The sequence below is a fragment of the Poeciliopsis prolifica genome, unplaced genomic scaffold (genome assembly GCF_027474105.1).
Source record: "Poeciliopsis prolifica strain line A6 unplaced genomic scaffold, Auburn_PproV2 SCAFFOLD076, whole genome shotgun sequence".
Classification (NCBI taxonomy): Eukaryota; Metazoa; Chordata; class Actinopteri; order Cyprinodontiformes; family Poeciliidae; genus Poeciliopsis; species Poeciliopsis prolifica.
Genome location: NW_026562451.1, coordinates 1,021,659 through 1,035,099, shown reverse-complemented (window position 1 = coordinate 1,035,099; position 13,441 = coordinate 1,021,659). Strand labels below are relative to the sequence as shown.

Genomic DNA, 13,441 nt, shown 5'->3' with positions numbered 1-13,441 from the left:
CCTAGATCATTAAACTGGCATGCTTGCACAATCTGGTTTACAGGAAAACAGCCAAATATGAGTAAAAAGCTGCCCATCTGATGTCTTTATGTATAAACCTTCTCTTCCTGCATAGGATGAACTTTGTTTCTACATCCTCTAGCCTCCATCTGGCCAGAATGGAGTTTCTTGAGAACAGACACCACATGCAGGCCTTCCTCACGCTGGCCGAATCCAGGCTGAAATCTTGGATCATTAAATATGGCCACCAGGAATCTGTGGAACTGATGCTCAGCAACTACATTGTGAGAATTTTATTAGGATTCTAACTTTTTAAATATCTTGATTGTAATGTCTAAAAAGAAAAATTCTTGGTCTGTTTTTAAATTATATTTTGTAATTCCTACCCGAGTCTTTATTGTGGTCATAATTGTCCATGTTCATCTCTTTTCATTAGTCATTCGTGGAGAAGCAGCATTTCTTTGAAAATTATGAGGCATTGTTCCAGTCCCTAAAACAATCTGCAGAGATCTATGTCAGTATGGACAGCTCAGGTGAGAAATTATGATATTTAAGCCATTAAGTTACCTGGACTAAAATTAGGAGATGTTTATTTTAATAGAAAAACAAATACACTCCATTTTCTTGGTACTTTTGAATAGTTGCAGTACGTCTAGCTGCACAGACACTTTCTGTATACTTGAGTTGAACATTTCTTCAGAAGCACGTTTACCAGCAACATACATGACTCTATCGTCAGCCTACATATAAACACTAATATGAAGGCACGCATTTGAAAGATAACTAATATACCAACTAAAAATGGTGGTACCCAAAATGGCTCCATGTGGGATACCTGAGTCAATTGAAATAGTCTTTTACAATATGTTGTTCACACCATTTAAGATATGATTCAAACTATTATGATGACATCTTAAATGGATTATTGTGAGAATTTGGAGTTTACTCTTTGGATCTTTAAACCTTTAATATTTCCTTTATTAAGCGATTATCTATTTTTAAATATTTATTTTAGTAATTCTTCTGTTATGTGCTAACACATTTGCTATAGGAGCCTTCCTATGCCTCAATGATTTATGTCAGACTGGCTCCTTTGAATGTTATTAAGTATAAAATTGAAAATGAGTGGAAAACCAGACAAAGTCCAAATCACCTTCCAAAAGGACGTTAAAAACCATCAAAAAGTCTTGATGAAAATCCCCTCAATGAAGACACAATGGCTGAAGCAAAATGCAAAGAAATTAAGAAGAACTTCAACGTTAGCAAATAGATGTTAACGTTAAGCAGTTTCTATATAAGTTAAACTGCGGCTTCAAGCTGAAAACTGTTTAAATAATCCAGGACTGAAATAAAACCGTCACAGTAACTCACAAGAAGAATGACTCACAGCAGTGTAACACAATCACTGTTTATTTCTCTGATGGATAAAATGTTTAATATCATCAAGCCAGTTGCATTTCCTCATTTGGTTAGGTGTTTCCTAAAATAATTACATGCCCCCACATTCATTCAGTTTGACATCAGATTAAAACAAATGCACGTTATATCTCAACTTTATCTTCCCTCTTCAGCAGCCCAGTAACCAATGAGGTGTTTTTGTTCAGCAGCTCATCGAAGCAAGCACTGACTGATTTTACAATTAGCTGGAAAAGGAGAGTCTGCAGGCTACAACTAAATGAGGTTCCGTCGTTCCCAGCTCTCAGTGGGGAATACGACCCCATTTGCCTGTTTAAGGGGCTGCTCCACTTCTGCGGGTCTCTGGGCACAGACCGTGCGAGCTAGTTTGTTGGTTTCATTAGGTTTTTTGGGGCTGTTATGCTTTAGGGTATGCAGAGAGGAGAAGTGAGCTGCGGAGAGAAATCAGGACATCTGAGGTTTGATTGGTTGGATGGGTGAATGAAATACACCTGGTGTTAGTGGAGTCAGTGTTCTTGGAGTGAAGAAGATACAGAAGAGCAAGGTCCTGATGATGATGATGATGTTATTCTGACTTCTGATGAACGTCTATTTAAAACTGATTTTATTATTTACTCACTTCCTTGATTAAAGTCTGCTGCTGCTGTGTTGAAGAGAGCGACCCAAAGCAATGCAGCACACAAGCAACACGTTTCCCTATAGTGAGAATTTTTTGGGTCAGAGATTCATCTGCAGAGGCACTGGTGTTTCAGTGAAGTTGTACCATCTGCCATAAAACCTAGCGGGGCTTTTTAAACGGGCTTTTTCAGACCGCTACAACTTACTGTAAGTGTAACACAAGTTAATAATAACAAAAAAAAAAAAAAAATAGCCTGTAGATATTACAGTAGTCTTAAATGGATATAAATGTTTTCATTTTAACCAAAGCAAAAGTCCAAATAAAGTTGCACAATATTTTAATTTTCTTAATATTGGGCCTTGGAATGCAAAAGAAATTAATACTGAGTTGTAAGTGATCTGTATTCAAGTGCTAAATTTTTATGATTGAAACAGCCCCGTTTTAAAGGAAGCAATTTTCTACAATTCAAGTAGGTCTTGGAATTAAATCATAATTGTACTGATTAGGTCTTAAAAGGTCATAAATGTAAGTAACAGAAATATGCAGGAACCTTGTGTTGTGTCTAACTACCCTCAGATTAAATTACAATTCTGCTATTGACATTTCTCTTGGCTTCCAGTGGATGAAGGCGAAATGGGAGTTCGCAGATTTATGCGGGAAGTGGTGACTCAGTGGCGGAGCCTGTCTATGGAAGTGCGCAGTGTGAGGAGCATGCTGGAGGAGGTCCTGTCCAACTGGGAGAGGTACGGCTCCACCGTCGCCTCCCTGCAGGCCTGGCTGGAGGATGCAGAAGAAGCCCTGCACCAGCCAGAGAAGGTCAAACAGGTATGTCTTTTTTTTTCTTGTATATGCGTCATGAGGTGATCAAATGTACATCAGCTCAGTCATTGTCTTTAAAAGTGGAATCCCATTAGAAGTTTCCTCTCGAGTATTGTACAATCGCTTTGACTTACAACGAGCCATGGAGGATGGCTCTGTTGTCACACTGCCATAGCAACCACAGATTCACATCCTCACCAAGGATTAGACAGCTAATTACCCCAGTTTTATTGTCCTTCCTTTGTTTCCTTACTTGAATCCCTGTCTTTGTTTCTTTTTTATCAACTCTCTCCGATTCATTCAGTGACACTTATTCTTTGTTTTTCTGAAGTTCCTTTGTGCCTGCATGTCTTTTTCTCCCCTCTCCAATGTGTCTGTCTTTCCTCCAGGAGTTTTTTAGGAATCTAAGCCACTGGATGGATCAGCACGCAGCAATGAACGACGCCGGGAATTTTCTCATTGAAACGTGTGATGAGACCGTGTCGCTTGACCTCAAGCAGCAGCTGCTCCTGCTAAACGGACGGTGGAGAGACCTCTTCCTCAAAGTCAAACAAGTAACCAGGAAAACAATAAACTTTATACTTTATTTGTGTCAGTTTCTTTCTGACTGCACAAGAAAAGACTTAATAATTGAAAATTAAAAATTTTTCTACTCTGGCAAATATTTAATAAATCAAATGCGAACATGCAATCCTTAATATTTGGATTGTTGTCTCAGTCACATGTTTTTTGCAGCCCCCAACAAGGTCCTGAGATATTTTTGGCTGAATATCTGACAACTTCTCTTGGCAGACTTAGTTGAGTTCATTCAAATTAATTGGTTTCCTGTCACGCACTCTGCTTTTCAGCATTGTCCACACATTTAAGACTTCATGTTCTCTGAAATACCATCAGAGGAGTTAAAAAAATACATAATATCCATTTCAAAACCTGTTTTGATTTGTGTTGGTGTTTATATTTCTGCCAAAACAATACCAGACCAACTATCAAACATGGCAGTGGCATCATTATACTGCAAAACTGTTTCATTGCCTCACCTGGTATAGCACAAAATTATGACCTGATACAGAAGGAAAGGATCTTCAGCTTATCTAATTCACATGTCAGGATGGCCAAAGTGTGACACATCTTTTTATTTTCAATTGACAAATTTTACATTAGATGGTGAAAATTACAAAGGCCTTGCATTCCCTGTTGTGGAAGACCAAGTTTCACTGGGAGCATCCTTAAACAAAACAACCACCATTTTTCCAATGGTGCTATCCATTCCTCACTGTTGTTAAAATTTAGTTACAAAAATGTACCTTCTTCAGCCTGCATGTATAATTTTGATTCTATGTGGAGAGAATATCTATAATGAATTCAAGCTTGTGCACCCAAATTCTTGTTTTTGATTGAAATAAGGAAGTGCTACCTTTCCAAATAAACCAAAAAAGGACATTTTATTTCTTTCTTTGCTTCAGTATGCTCATTCCGATGAGTTGGAAAAGTGGAGAAAAGACCACCTAAAGGCTGTGTGGACCCTAAAAGAGCTGCTGGAAGCAGCAGAGGCCAAGCTGAATGCTCCAGTTCAGGTGTCCTTCCTCGGAGTCAAAGCCTTCCTGCAGGATGTAGAGGTTGGTTTATAAAATCGTCTACCATAAATGCCATATGAGGCACAAATATTGAGGCACAAGTGCAGCTCAATATTTGCATGCGTTCTGTAAAATATTTAAATGCAGATGATGTTGCTGCACTAGCTGTGCATTCATGCTGGACATACGCTCATTTATTGTGAGTCGGAGTGAATTGACCCTTCACATGCTCATCTTAGAGCACCAAGCAAAAGGTCGTTTCCATGGAGACCCAATACAAGTTGGCTGCCCGCAGTGCTCAGCTCCTCGCCAAGGATGCAACACAGGATGAAGCTGCTAGGGTCATGGCAGCCATGGCAAAGGCTAAAACTCAGCTGAACAAGGTGTGACTTGTAAACACCCAACCATGAGTTTCATTTAGTTTTTTTTCTTTAATACTTTTGTTATATATATATATATTTTTTTGTGTTTAGGTGAGAGAGCGGTGCCCCTCCCTGGTGAGAGAATGTCACATCCTGCTGCCACTGCTGGAGGAAATGGAGAAACATGTCAGTGGTTTCTATCAGGCCCTGGAACGGGCAAGTCGGATCACTGCTGGTGTGAGGGACTCGGACGTACCTGGCCAACAGAAACACAAGTTACAGGTAAGATAATCTGATCACAAGATTTCACATGGTAAAGTTATGCCTTACATGAAAACAGTAGGGTTGCTACTGGAAAAAAATGTGATTCACAAACCAGAAAATGTAGAAATTAAAATTTGTCTGAGAGACTAAATGGTCTGAATCAATCCAAGTCTTAAGAGTTGTGGGGGGAAAAAGTCAGGAAGCAAAACAATTTGAAATGTATAGGGAAACCAGTTAGCCAAAATGAAAGCAACAAGTTGAAAAAAAAAGTTTTATTATGGAACTTGGATGTTTAAGTCAAAGTTAAAAATGGAAACACAAAATTATACATAATTAGTCTCAATATCTGAGATAGAATATTTTCACTTTTAAAAGGTTTTTTTTAAAAATTTTGCATCACTTAATTTAGCTGATTTTGTACTTTGAGTTTAATTTTACCCTGAGAAGTATCCCTGCTCTAAGCTTGTTTTTTTTATTCTCATCCAGTATTTTTGTTATTGTGTTGTTTTTCACATTTTCATAAACTAAGATTTATATTACTTTGTTGCAGTAATTGTCATAAGTTTGGATTTTTGTGTCTTGTATTGATTTGTGGAGAATTAGAGAGTAAGGGTAAGTTGGTAGCACTGCAGCTGAGCACCATTTTTTTCCCCAAAGAGAGTCTTGCGAGCTTCTACTCTGCATTCTTAAGATGATACCTTGCTGCAAGAGGTAAATTAATGGTTTTACTCTCATCAGGCTCTGCAGATGCCTGGTGATTGAATCTAATTTGTTGGAACAGCAACTCATTTAAATCATGTAGCATAGCGAGTCCTGAGGAGCAGAAACAAAAAAACCTTTAAAAGTGAGTTTGCTGCAGGTTGTCTCTTTTACGCCTCTACACACAAATCAGCAAAAATTATAGTTTACTACACATTAACTAACTAGACAATGATAGTTTAGAGAAAAATATGCATCCCAATCACATTTTTCCCAACTGCTAATTTTTACAGAATCCATGTTTTATTTCAACTTGGCTCTTTAAAAAAAAATACAGGTACAATGTGATTTATAAATTATTACAGCATAAGTTTAAAAGAAAACCGTTTTCCACCATTTATGTAAACTTTGTTTTCTCGATTGCCTCAGGATTTGCTGAACCAGCAGCAAAGCTGTAAACGATGTCTCTCTGTGATTGAGAGGAATCACCAGACGCTGGAGAAATCGCTTGGCAACAGTAAGGTGCTCCGAAACTTCGACATGTCCTCCCTGCAAAAGAGAGTTTCCGTAATTCAAGAATCATCACAGGTCAGTCCTAACCTTCCTTTACCTGTTCAGAGAATGCCAGGCATTCAGTAGACATATTGCATTGTAAATAATATATACATAAAAAAGTTAAAATAAACATCAAAACAACCACCAAGTGTCCCTGTAGTTTGGATTTCCATCACATCTCTCATTATTTATTAGCTTTTTATAAATCAAACAAAGTAATTACCTCATTTTACCGCTGGGACCCATTAAGATCACCATTAAAATCTTCTCAGGCTTTGCTTAAGGAGGTTGGGGAATGGAGGAGGCAGGAAGAGGCCAATAACTGCCTGAGGAGGAGGTTTGAGGAATCACGGCATGAGCTGGAGAAAGTGCTGAAGAAAGCTCAGAGCTGTTTGAAGGAGACTGGAGACTCAGAGGAATTACTGAGGAAACACACCGTAAGAGCAAATCGGCACCTCCATCTGTAAATAACAGTAGTTAGGGATAAAGCATACAATGCCGGCAGTCAATCTGTGAAAACACGTTTATTACTTTAATATATGTTTCTCAGGTTGCTACATTTAGTTCCTGCTGTAAAAATGAATGGAGAACAGTGGCAAAGGAGTATGTCAATTAAAGCATAGGATGTATTTTGAAGTAAAATGGCATTGTAATTTACCAAAATCAACACCTCAAAAAATCCTATAAGGATGAATGTGAAAATTAAGAATAAGAACTTTATAACGTTTTAACTTTAAAGTCTAAACCTGTGGTTTTGTTTTGTTTATTTCAAAGAGTGAGCTAAGAATGCTAATGGTTTTTTGTAACTTAAATCAGACAATAAAAAAGCTTTCCATGGAGCTGCAGAAAGCACACAGGGTGGCAGACTCTGCACTGTTTCTTCTTTCACTTTTATTATGTTCTTTCTTCTCCTGTTGCAGGATTTCTTTGGTCAGCTGGACCAGCGGGTGCTCAGCGTGTTCCTGAAAGCCTGTGATGAGCTGACAGACATTCTACCTCAAGAGGAGCAGCAGGGTCTGCAGGAAACTGTCCGTAGGCTGCACAAGCACTGGAAGGTCAGAGGTCAACGTGCATTAACACTGTAACTAGTAATGTCATATCTCCTAAGGTGCATAGCCAATACTTCATTAACTTAACGATGGAGGCTTGTGGTTTTGATAAAGTTTCCTCACCAATTAGACTGAAATGAAATCATCATTATGTTGATGCTTGATTACTCTGGGGGCTGTTTGTTTGTCACTGAAAGATTAAATGTATTCCAGAAAATGGAATATTTTGGGTATGATTTGTGTTTCTTTCAGGACCTCCAGTCAGAGGTTCCCTCTCACCTGCTCCGATTAAAAGTGAATGTGGAGAGAAGTCGAGTGGCTTTGATTCTTCAGGACTGCAGAGAAGAGCTGGAAAGAGAGATACAGGCTCTGTCAGGCACCTGCACCAGTGAACGAGTGATCAAAGAGCACAGGGTAAGCCCTGGATTTTGTGGAAACTTAAAGCACACGTTAATCTAATAGAAAGAGCTCAAACAATCAACTTTCTCTTGTTTCATCTCCAGACTTTCTTCAGGGAACGCAAACCTCTGACTTTGTGTGAGAAAAGAATCAGAAACATGGAGGATCTGTGTCATAAGTTACCTGACAATGACCCGGTCTATCGGATGCTTGATTCCACTAAAAGGGCGGTCGAAGAGGTTACTGAGCAAATAACAATCACCCACCTGAAACTGGAGCAACACCCTGACAAATGGAAAGAGTGGAATGACAGGTGAGCAAGATCAATGAGGCATACTTGAGATACCCACTGGTTATCAGATGGCTGGAAATTAGTTTTTTTTTTTTTAAATACTGCAGGTTCTGCGAGCTTTCTGATTGGCTGTCATCCCAGAGAGTGCAGGTGAGGCTACTAAGAGAGACAGCAGTGACTTCCCATCACCAGGATCAAGTTGATGCTGCTGTTCGGGTGAGTAGGTGGAACCTGTTTCCTATTAAAAGCTCAGAGATTCGACTTCTAACCATTTGCATTTTTGTGCTTGCACCAATTTCAGACTCTGCAGGAAGCCTTGATGGGCCGAGAGGAGAGCCTATTGTGGCTAAAAACTCGCCTCGCCAGGCTGTCAGAGGTTAGCTCAGAGCTGGAAGTCCAGAGGCAGAGAACAGCCCTGGTTAAACTTTCAACTGACCTGCGGTCCCTCTTATCGTCACTCTGTCAGGTAGAGTCTGTTATTGTAAGGATTAAACGCTTTATTTACTAGCATTTTAATTCATTGCCTGATGTTTTTCTGCTTTGTCACAGTTGGGAGAAGAAGGCTCTGCTATGTTCCAGTGTGAGGAGCTGAGGGATGAAGTTCACGGTGCTTTGGAGGAAGTTCTGAGGGCAAGAAAGGAGGCCGAGGAACAGACCGGCAGGATTCTGAATGCAGACAATCTGGAGGAGGCCAAAAAACTTTACCTCATTCACCAGGTGGGTCTCACTTTTTTATTTTTCACAATTTCAAAATCTTGTATTAATTTATGTCCTAAATTTAAAGTCTCCGCCTGGATATTTTGCTTGTATTAATTGTCTTTCAATGTTCTGTGAGTAAATATATTTGCCCATTTTTCCGTAACAAACTGGAACTTTCAATATTGAGCAAGTTATTGTCTGTTAAGAGTGCCCCTAATTTCACTCACTGACACGGTGGGTGGTGAAATTACCGTAATAACCCAATATTGGCTGGAAAGTGCAATGTCTCCCCCTTTCAGAAACCGTTGGGATTTTTCAAATTGCGCACAGTCTGGCGGAATTACGGTACAGCAAATTTGGCTGGATCGCCGGCGTTCTGTTTAGGACTTTAAAAAAAAAAAAAAAGTTACTGCCAGTGTGGATTTATGGTAGCTGAATGGATTTCATTTTGTTAAGTTTCACATTTAACGTGTTTCTCATAGCAACACCTGAAAAGGCTGCATACTAACAGGAAGGAGGCGGAGCAGCTGGTGACTCACTGCCGCCAGCTGCAGACAGGTGAGGCACTGAGCCAGCCTCTGCGTGAACTGGAGGGAGCTTTCAGCGAGGCTGACCTCAAATCTGGAACGACAGAGCAGAACCTGCAGGTAGAGAGCTGAATGAATGTTTGTTTGGCTGAGTGGATAGGTGGCATGTTGCACACTTTTTTGTTTAATTTCTATTTGGGTTTGAAATAAGCCTGTTGCAATAAGCAATTAATCAAACAATCGATTAATCACATGATCAATTAAAATGAACTTGGATCAATTCCATTTTGATGATTAAATAATTTTTGAAGGGAAATTTTGTCATCCATTTTATTTGTGGTTTCAGTTGTGTGTGTTGTATTTCAGTTTTATTTATCTTTTTTGGTTCTTGCATTTAATTTCGAATATTAAACATTTTGAGTGCAAAGTCCAGTGGCGCAGTTGGTAGCACTGTTGCCTTGCAGCAAGAAGGTCCTGGGTTTGATTCCTGGGGTCTTTCTGAGGTTTGCATGTTCTCCCTGTACATGCATGGGTTTTCTCCGGGTTCTCTGGCTTCCTCCAAAAACATGACTGTCACGTTAATTGGTTTCTCTAAATTCTCCCTAGATTTGAGTGTGTGTGTGTGAACAGAAAATGGATGGATGGAGTGCAAAGTGTTTTATAAAATAATAATGTTCATTGATATTTGAGAGGGTGAAACTTACATTATTATGCCTTTATCAATATATTGCTTGAAAATGTTCACTAAACACAAATGTTATTGTCTATTGCAATAATTACTGGGACAATTAAACATCTAGAAATATTTGTTATCTAATTTTGTCTTAAAAGGTATAGGATCCCTTGGAAAAACCATTTAATCTGCTGATTTTGATTAATTCTGACCAGTGAAATTTGTTCATTTCTGGTCCTTTTTTAAATGTTTTTGCAGCATTTTTTATTTTTTTAGATTTAATGATTCTCTTTGCTGTGATTGTTGGTATCTAGTCACTGTTTTAAAGTGATTTATTTAAGCGATAAATTTCTCCCTCACCACTTGCCATTCCCTCTAGTCAGGTCATCCACCAGCGAACTAGAAAGGAGCAGACTCAGTGAAATTTATGCTGCAGTCATTGATTTGCTTCTGCCGAATCTTAACCACACATTGATTGCTACATTTGTGCAAATGATTTCAGTGTTGTTTGTGTGCTGTATTAGATGTTTTTATTCACTGCTAATTAAAATCTTTCTACATGAACATTCATGGTTATTGACATGGGTTCCCACATGAAAATAAGATGAACTAAATGTTTTGGACTATTTGGATAATATCTGTACAACCGTACATTTAATTTTCTAGTTTAAAATTCTCTCTACTTATATTTCCCCTTTGTTTCTTCATCATGTGAAGACAACTCTGAGCTGCTGGCAAACCTTTGAGATGGAAAGAGAGGACATTTGGAGGTTTATTACAAACACTGAAAGTGAACTAAACAAGGAACTAATTTTCAATAGCTTGGAGAGCCTGAGGAGTGAACTGGAGCACCTCAAGGTATGTCTTATGGACTTAATATAATCTTGACTGAGTATTAACTAAAGCTGATTTTAAAGCATCCTGTGAGCATTATCATTTCCATTGTTTTTGTTTCCAGGAGCTCTCTATAGATTTTGAGGAGTATTCTGTACGAGCGGATATCCTTTTGGAGAAGGCAGAAGATATTCAGCTTGGGCCAAAAAATCAGAGTCTTCTTCTCCAGCAGGCAGAGTCCTCCAGAAACATGATCACACAACTTCAGAAACAACTCAAAGAGAAGTTTGTACCTATTGTTTCCTCCCTTTTTAAGCCTCTCTGCCTCTTTTCAGTGACTCCATATGGTATAATTTGTGTTCAGCTGAGTAATGTGTTCAAAGAAACAGGGATAACAAAGATGCAGTAACTGGAGGACATTTAGGCCAACATAAGTCTCATGAATCATCAGTTGTACTCTTAGATTAGTGAGCACAATTGTTTGATTTGAGTCTGCTGTCCAAACTTTTGTGTGTTTCTTTTAATGTTTTGTTTCACAGTTTTGTCCTTCTTGAGAAGATGTGTATGCAATGGGAGAGCTGCAGCAGAGAGTCAGAGGCCGTCTCTCAGTGGATCAACGAGAAAGAGAAGGAGCTGGATGCAGTCAGCTCCACATCCTCCTCTGATCCTCTAGATGCTCACATTAACACTGTGGAGGTATGGCTTTCCCCTATCGTTTTTGTTTGTTTTACAATCAGAAGTTTAAATATTCTCATCATCAGCATGAATATCATATTAAATTTGCAGTTAGGGTGAAATTTAGATACAACAAATAGGATTTTTTGTTGATTTTCTCTATTTAACACAAGATTTAGATTATAGTACAGAGTCAAATATATTCAGACTCCCACTAATATTTGGGTAAATATCCCACATGCCTTTTTTAGAGAGAAACAATGTGCAAATATTGGATTGACTGTACGCATATATTTGAGCCTTGTAGTACAATTTTGAACATGTGTGTATTAGAGAAAATTAACAATAATTTTTAACTTGAACATCCTGTTTTAACTTTTTGTACTCACTGACCTTACTCATCCACCCACAAAACAAAACAAAACAAGTAAATAATTGATAAGTGTATGTGAAGTTCCGACCAAAATTATAAGCGCTGTTGTAGAATTTATTGCTCTACTTTAGCTGTGGGCTGCAGTAAATTTTATTTATAATTTTTTAGTTAATGCAAAATTAAAAGGCTTCAAAATTTAATGCAGAAGGTCAAAGGATCCCTTTAGCTCAAGCGCTGTTTCTGTGGTGTGCAACATGCATGTGGAAATGATAGCAAATTGTAACTGCATGGATGTTATGCATAACTTAAAAACAAATTGGGTCAGCACATGTACAGATCTAGAAAATTCATTATGGTGTCTATCATTAATATAATCGGTCAATTTCAGATTTTCAGAACCAAATTAGAAATGTATGTATTTCGTGAAATTCTCTGGGATGATAGCAGATTAATTAAATATGTGATTCTCATAATCATTATTTTTGCTGCTTCTTGTCTCTCTAGATGATAGGTGGAGGTTTGGAGGAAAGAAGGACGACTCTTGTCCAGATGGAGGCTGACGTTGAGAACATGTCCAGATTCGTGACCCCTGGAGAAGCCAGACATATCCGTGTCCAACTCCTACAGACGAGGCGATGCTGTGACGAGCTGATGGAGAGGACAGAGCAGCTCGGCTTAAAGCTCAACCAGAGCGCCTCCTACAGGCAGAGGTGCAATGATAACCTCGAACAGGTGGGCAAACTTACAAGATACGAAAAGGTGTTTATTTTATAGCTCAGCTCAAATATAATCAGACATATTTGTCAACTATCAGGTAAAGAAAACAATGGGAGATCTGAAAGAAAAACTGGACTGTCCAATCACTTGCACATTATCATCTGAGACCTACAAGATCCTCCAGGATCACATGGTGAGACAGATACATCCAGAGTTAAAGTGCCTTTATGTTTTCTATCCCAGTATTTTGTAACTTTTTGTGTGTTCAAGGTTTAACTTCTTAGCTGCTCTGGGGTTCATCACCAGTATATTTTTATTTACTTCAGGAGGTCTGCCAGGGTGTTGAGCAGCTGAAGCCCAGGCTGATGGCACTGTTTTCAGCCTCGAAGAGGCTTGGGGAGGGCAGCCAGCTGGAAGAGGAGGTGGCTGACCTCCAGAAGCAACAGAGACAGTTAATTGGAGAGGCTGCAGGAAAGCAATCCACACTGGAGAGTCTTCTAGCTCTGTGGCAAAGGTATGCATACATTTCACCAAAAAATTGCATGAAATAGTTTGATAGACGTTAGTCGTTATAACTGCTTACTTTTGTACTGTAGGAAAACGTCTCTCTTTAGTCATGTTGAGTGGCTTTTATTCAGATTACTAATTGGTTTCTGTCAATTCCAAAAACGATGCTCCAAACATTTTAAAGCAAAAGCAGCTGCTTTTGTTTTTATCTTTAATTTCCTGAGCCTTTCTCTGTCATCTTTTAGTTTCTGCTCACACACACATCTCTTATACTGTTTGTATAAATATTGCAATTTCCCCTTGTTATTGTGCGTGTGTCCTTTTTGCTGAATTCTCATCTCTTGTCAATTTCCTCTGTTATTCTCTGAAAGACTCTCATTTTAGTGTG

At 38.7% G+C, this 13,441-nt stretch overlaps 1 protein-coding gene across 2 annotated transcripts in view; it reads left to right on the top strand.

The window, feature by feature from the left end:
- syne1a (spectrin repeat containing, nuclear envelope 1a) overlaps positions 1-13,441 on the top strand; it is a 137,049-nt gene that overhangs the window by 31,562 nt on the left and 92,046 nt on the right. For both annotated transcript variants that reach the window (XM_055021455.1, XM_055021456.1), the window contains exons 15-36: positions 116-284; positions 437-533; positions 2,655-2,860; positions 3,244-3,408; positions 4,318-4,470; positions 4,668-4,811; positions 4,902-5,072; positions 6,183-6,341; positions 6,581-6,745; positions 7,229-7,363; positions 7,610-7,771; positions 7,861-8,069; positions 8,156-8,264; positions 8,350-8,514; positions 8,598-8,765; positions 9,230-9,394; positions 10,665-10,805; positions 10,906-11,066; positions 11,321-11,477; positions 12,334-12,561; positions 12,644-12,739; positions 12,873-13,060. In XM_055021455.1, the coding sequence (XP_054877430.1) occupies positions 116-284; positions 437-533; positions 2,655-2,860; positions 3,244-3,408; positions 4,318-4,470; positions 4,668-4,811; positions 4,902-5,072; positions 6,183-6,341; positions 6,581-6,745; positions 7,229-7,363; positions 7,610-7,771; positions 7,861-8,069; positions 8,156-8,264; positions 8,350-8,514; positions 8,598-8,765; positions 9,230-9,394; positions 10,665-10,805; positions 10,906-11,066; positions 11,321-11,477; positions 12,334-12,561; positions 12,644-12,739; positions 12,873-13,060 (3,513 nt within the window). The remainder of the gene's footprint in view (positions 1-115; positions 285-436; positions 534-2,654; positions 2,861-3,243; positions 3,409-4,317; positions 4,471-4,667; positions 4,812-4,901; positions 5,073-6,182; positions 6,342-6,580; positions 6,746-7,228; positions 7,364-7,609; positions 7,772-7,860; positions 8,070-8,155; positions 8,265-8,349; positions 8,515-8,597; positions 8,766-9,229; positions 9,395-10,664; positions 10,806-10,905; positions 11,067-11,320; positions 11,478-12,333; positions 12,562-12,643; positions 12,740-12,872; positions 13,061-13,441) is intronic.